General features: G+C 37.8%; 1 protein-coding gene across 1 annotated transcript in view; it reads right to left on the reverse strand.

The window, feature by feature from the left end:
* LOC101846768 (sodium-dependent lysophosphatidylcholine symporter 1-B) overlaps positions 1 to 6,195 on the reverse strand; it is a 32,835-nt gene that overhangs the window by 11,256 nt on the left and 15,384 nt on the right. Inside the window, exons 9-12 of the mRNA XM_035972355.1 lie at positions 6,008 to 6,098; positions 3,118 to 3,239; positions 1,988 to 2,071; positions 173 to 260 (exon numbers count right to left, since the gene is read on the reverse strand). Of these exons, the coding sequence (XP_035828248.1) occupies positions 173 to 260; positions 1,988 to 2,071; positions 3,118 to 3,239; positions 6,008 to 6,098 (385 nt within the window). The remainder of the gene's footprint in view (positions 1 to 172; positions 261 to 1,987; positions 2,072 to 3,117; positions 3,240 to 6,007; positions 6,099 to 6,195) is intronic.

Here is a 6,195-nt window from a genome sequence, read left to right on the forward strand (position 1 = left end):
GGGTGAAAAAGGGGGCGGTGGGCGAAAAAAGTTTGAAAACCACTGGTCTAGACTGTTTTAGAAATCCAAAATTCTGGATAATTTATCCGCAAAAATAAGCACTCTGTTAAATGAAGTCAAACTCCAGAGAACAAAAGAGATTTTTTTAAAAACAGTCGCTGTCTTAGTCAACATACCATCATTCCAGCTGCATAAGCCTTTTTCTTGCCAAACTTCACAGATATAAACTGCCAGAACGGCATCGAAAGTATAGACACAACCTGAAAATGAGAAATGAGATGATTAAGGATGACAATAATAATAATAATAATTATAATAATAATAATAATAATAATAATAATTATGATAATAATAATAATTGAGATGATTAGTAATGACAATAATAATCATTAATATTATTTTTATTATAACAACAATAATAATAATAATAACAAAATAACAACAACAACAATAATAATAGTAGTAGTAATAATAATAATAATAGTAATAAAAATAAAAATAAAAATAATAATAATAATAATAGTAATAAATAGAGCATTTATGGTCTCTTAGGTCAATGTCACTGTCAGGATTTGACTGTCTTGAAAGACATAAACTGAAGATAAGAAACGAGAGCATAACATAACACACATATTCCTTGACGAACACACACTTATCTTTTCTAGACAAAAACCATACTGGTTTTTTTTTTTTTTTGGGTAAGTGTTTTACGGCGCTCCCAACTGCATAAGGTCATGTGAGCGCGCGGGACACATTAAACTTTTTCAGTTGGTAGGAAATTTCGAATTTTGCCCATGTGGCGGCTGAAACCTCATATTGTTTCTAATTTCATCATTCACAAACACAACAGAAGGGAAACCTCCAATGTTCAAGACCATAATGTACTATAAACAGAGATAAAAACTTAAAAACTTTCCTTCTGCGATACCATATTTGAGATTTTCGTATTTTCAGGGGAAATCAAGTTCTGGCTCTTTATTTTCCTGCTCTCTAGCCATGTTCTGTCGTCTGCTTTCACCTCCACATTCTGCCCCCATCCCTTCACCTCCTATGTCCCCTCCTCTGGGCTCTTGACTCTTTCTGCAGCCTTTCTACTGCTATTCCTTGGCTCCTTTCTTACTGCTGTCTTTCAGCCACATCCCTGATCTTCTGGTAGGAAAGATCTCCATCTAGTGTTCTCAAACAAGGGCGAACAATCTCGGAGGTCCAGAGTGCAATTTGCGCACATTAAAGATCCTTGGTGGTTCAAAATCGATAGTAGGCTTCGGCCGCCACCCGGGCAAAATTCAAAATTTCTTCTTTCCTATCAAACGTCTATCGCCTTTATCTCTCCTCCTTCTTTTTTGTGTTTGTTACTCTCTCTTAGACACCCGGGGCAGTGCCACTGACTGTAGTGTCTTTACGCCATTCCCAAAGGGGGACATTTCTCGTTCAAGCACAGTAGTATTGTAAATAGGCTGACTCATCAATGTCACGCTCATAACTGTGCCTGATCTACGACAGGGAACTGCTGTTTTTTCTTTCCTGATCCTTACTATTGTCATTTTTCCTCTACTTATTTTGTATGTTTGTCACTCTCTTGTAACCTGCTATTTCCGGGGTGCCTTGATAGTCAAGCAGACATAGTGCTGTTGAAGCTAGAGAGGTGAGCAAAGTAAGCCTGATTCCCTGTAAATACTTCTCTGTTGATACCCACCCCTTGGCGCTCATATGACCTTATGCAGTTGCGAGGGCCGTAAAACCCTCTACTTAAAAAAAACAAACTCTCTCTTGTAACACCTCTAATCTTCGGCACTTATATGACCTTATTGTGTTGCAAGTGCCGTAAAACACTAACTAAAACTAAAACAAAGGGAGCGATAGATAAGAACAGATCTGAGCGGCTCTGCATAAAAAAACAGGAGACAGTCAGCCGCTGTGAGCTGAATCATAGGTAAAAAACGTTGCACAAGACAGCTAAACGTCCCAATCACCGGCAGGCACTTACCAGCAGCACAAGAATGAAGAAGGAGAAATCTTCTCCCATCTTGAGCGTATGTGTGCAGAACAAGGCGACGTTGCCCTGGACAATCTGAGGAAAATGTTACCAAGAAATTGTAAAAGACTCTAGCTCCACTGGCCACAAACTCATCAACAAAACGATTACAGTGAGGAAAACTGTCAGACGATGGAAGCAAAAGTGCAAAAGTCAATTTAGATGATCACAAATGTTTCCCTGGGGTTTCTAAGAAAGTCAAACTTCACAGAAATATGAAACATTTTTTTCTTCATTAATAATAATAATAATAATAATAATAATAATAATAATAATAATAATGATAATAATTGTAATAATAATAATAATAATAATAATAATAATAACAATAATCATAATAATAATAATAAATAACATTTGTACAGCCCAAAACCCCGCTCGACAGCAAGCTCTATGCGCTTTACACTACATTATTACCCCCAGAAGACCATAGATCACTCAAAAACATTCTCAGCTTCCAGAGAGGGATCTAGTGCATTAACATTAACAATAAAGTATTAGTCAAAAACATTCTTCTGATAATAGCAGTCTTTAACTTCCCTTCCAAAAGTGCATTTTGCAACAGGCTGCATATGGTGGAGTATGCAAAACAATGATAGCTTTTTGTTGCTTTTTTTTAACCAAGCAAAACACTTTGAAGGGTTTCCCTGACTTTTTCTTTTGCTAGCGTCTTTTAACACTTCTCTCATTTGAGACAACGCTAGAGTAAGAAAGAAAGTCTTCAAGTTTTTTCAAGTAATTCAGTATTTTTTCAATGATGAATTAAACAAGAGGTATGTGTAGTCTTTGCTGTAAAGTGCACTGTCCAAGAAAAGAAGATGATTACAATTCTACTTTTTTTTCAGACTCTATCCTCTAGTGTTTTAATTTTTTTGTCTTTACTTTGACGTATAACATATCAACTTTATTTGGAAAAATAGGTCCTGTGACTGTCCACTCTAAGACCACCATCAACCTGCCACATTTACAACACACTAGTCAGGCAAAAACACAGAAACCCTTCAGCATGGAAAGATTCCAAATGAATAATTCCAACACGCTTGTCATCATAAAAAAAGTTCTTTCTTAAGTGCAGCACTTACCTGAATGGCGATTGTGAGACACAGAAAGGTCAAGGACGCCCATAAGTACGGCTTGAACGTGAACACAAGCTTGATGCCCTGGAAAAATCCCATGTGGTGTTCTTTCTTCTCTTCAATTATTCCTGCAAACGAACAACAGCAGAGAGTGCTTTGAGTAAAGAGGAGCAGAGAGTGCTTTGAGTAAAGAGGAGCAGAGAGTGCTTTGAGTAAAGACAGCAGAGAGTGCTTTGAGCAAAGACAGCAGAGAGTGCTTAGAGTAAAGCGGAGCAGAGAGTGCTTTGAGTAAAGACAGCAGAGAGTGCTTTGAGTAAAGACAGCAGAGAGTGCTTTGAGTAAAGACAGCAGAGAGTGCTTTGAGTAAAGAGGAGCAGAGAGTGCTTTGAGTACAGAGGAGCAGAGAGTGCTTTGAGTAAAGAGGAGCAGAGAGTGCTTTGAGTAAAGACAGCAGAGAGGGCTTTGAGTAAAGACAGCAGAGAGTGCTTAGAGTAAGGAGGAGCAACTTGTCACGATAAAAGTCAGTTGAGTATGTCGCGACCTCAGTGCTTTCTTGTCGTATCTCCATTCTTTTTTAATATTGACAATGTGACTTCTTCATAAGCTCCCTCTTTGTTATGAACTGTTTTCACTGTTATTAAAAATGGAGATATGACAAGAAAGCACTGAGGTCCCGATGTGTTGGGAAGAGCAAGACAGATGGACAGAAACAAAAAAAGTAAACGGGCGAAAGTCAAGAGGTAAGCAAACGGATGAAAGTCAAGAGGTAAGCAAACGGATGAAAGTCAAGAGGTAAGCAAACGGATGAAAGTCAAGAGGTGAGCAAACAGATGAAAGTCAAGAGGTAAGCAAACGGATGAAAGTCAAGAGGTAAGCCTACCAGTGGTACCCACCAGTCACCCACTTGGTAGCGAGACGACTATCAACAGCAACGAAGATTTTAAAACAGCATTAGAACTTCTCTTTAGAGTATGAGTACCACAATAACACTAGAATAGAACAAAGTTTGACAATCTGTAAGTATTCCCATAATTCCAGGGCTGACAAACCACATTACACACCTCAAAGCACATTACACACCTCAAAGCACATTACACACCTCAAACCACATTACACACCTCACAGCACAGGATAATACATTAGTGAGGCAGAGTGGTGAAATCAGGCGCTCGTAAAAATAACAAACTCGGAGATACAACCATTGTTCCGCCAGTTTAGAAATTTTGATCAAATTTTTATTTTTTTGCTTAACCTCTTTAATGTCCATATAAAAACCCCCATTTCCATGTGAATTTAAACTGAAAAACATCGATTAAAGGAACAAAATATGTCATTTTTCAGTTTTCAAAGACGCTTTAGCCACGGGAGTCACCAAACTTTGGCGGCCATTTTCTTGGTAATTTCACCACTGAAGCCAGGAGACTTCACTTCCTGCAATTGCAGATATCTTGAGTTCTATTCAACATAAATGGACATCTATTTCATTGGAAGCAAGGTAAATAAAACACATGATACAAATAACTCCACATGCCCAAAAACTGACGACCCCTGATTCCACTGCGTCGCGACACTTTTTCCTGCAATCATTCTTGTCATAGTTGTCATCAGCACATTGAGCAAAAGACTCAAAAGTCATTCATTCTTTTGCTCGTTGGCTCTAATTTAATGTTCTTTACTAAGTCAAACTCTCCAGCTAAAGCATACTATATATACATACATACATGTAAGGAACTAAATTAAAACATTCAGTAAAAGAGTAACACTAAAATAAATAATGAAAGAACGAAAATATCTGCAAATCCAGTTACTTAAAAAGAAATAAGAAAAGAACTTTGCCTCATAAATGAACGTTTTTAGAAAAGAGAAACCTTTTTTTGAATGCACAATCTAAAAAAAACACAGTTCTCAGGCTTAAAATTAAAAGACTGATTTAACTCTTTAAACCCAGAGTTTTTTCACTGTTTCCCCTGAGTTTTTTCTACAGTGACCTAAACTTGGTGCACTGTGTCTCATTATAACCCCAAAAGCTTGCCTCCAACTTCTAAATTGCGGAAACAAAAGGCATAGTCATTACTAAAATACTTGGATCGGGAATAGTTCCGAAAAACAAGCAAAAACTAGCACTAAATGAAACGAAACAGTTGTCACTAGTATCGGACGCTACCAGCGCCCGATGGGGGAACATGGTGATTACTACCAGACGCTACCAGCGCCCGATGGGGTTTAAAGAGTTAACAATTCCTGAGCAGCTGACTGATGAACTTTCCAAATAATGTTGAAGTTCTATATTCAAAATCTGAGAGGGCCCGGAAATGTTCTCCTCCCTTGTAGAAGGTTTTCCTCTATAATAACATAATATTATGACTGTAATTACCTCAAATGTGCTACACAGAGGGTGATTATTAAAATCCAAACACCAATAAATAGATAACTACTAGCTGGGCCCCCTTTCGATGAAAGGAATGATCGGTGCATTAACACCAACTGAAAGTCATTGGCCTACTATATTACAGTCTATTGGAATGGAACAATAAATCTTGAGAGAAAAGTGACACACGTGTTTCTAAGTTGCCAAATATAGTATAATAGAAGTACAGATTGATTCTCTATTCCCCTTTGGTGGTTGTGCACTTCACAATTTCAAAGGTGTGGAACCAGTGCACACGGATAGTGAACGAAAGCCGTACTTGAAATAAACAAAACCTCGCGGATTTTCTAAAATTACAGAGACAGAAGCGTCGGCCAACAAAAGCGATGGCTAAATAAAATTTTTTTAAAGAATCTTTTGGCGAAAACCGCATGCCGATCGATGCAGTCATTACAAAGCCTTTTGAATAGCAAAATTCGGCCACCACAAATACATAATAGAAAAACTCTGACATTCTAAACGAAGTACCTTTCTTCTCTCGAGAGCCAAAGAAGACGACGAGACAGCACACCAAGTAGAGGCCAATCACCACGGATGACCCCTGCATGTATGCATCACGCTGGAAAATATCAACGGTAAAATTAACACTTTAGTCTAAAACCATGCAATAATCACCGTTGTCACAAGAAGATAAAAAAAAGTCTATATCACAACTT

Source organism: Aplysia californica, unplaced genomic scaffold (assembly GCF_000002075.1).
Source record: "Aplysia californica isolate F4 #8 unplaced genomic scaffold, AplCal3.0 scaffold00662, whole genome shotgun sequence".
Classification (NCBI taxonomy): domain Eukaryota; kingdom Metazoa; phylum Mollusca; class Gastropoda; order Aplysiida; family Aplysiidae; genus Aplysia; species Aplysia californica.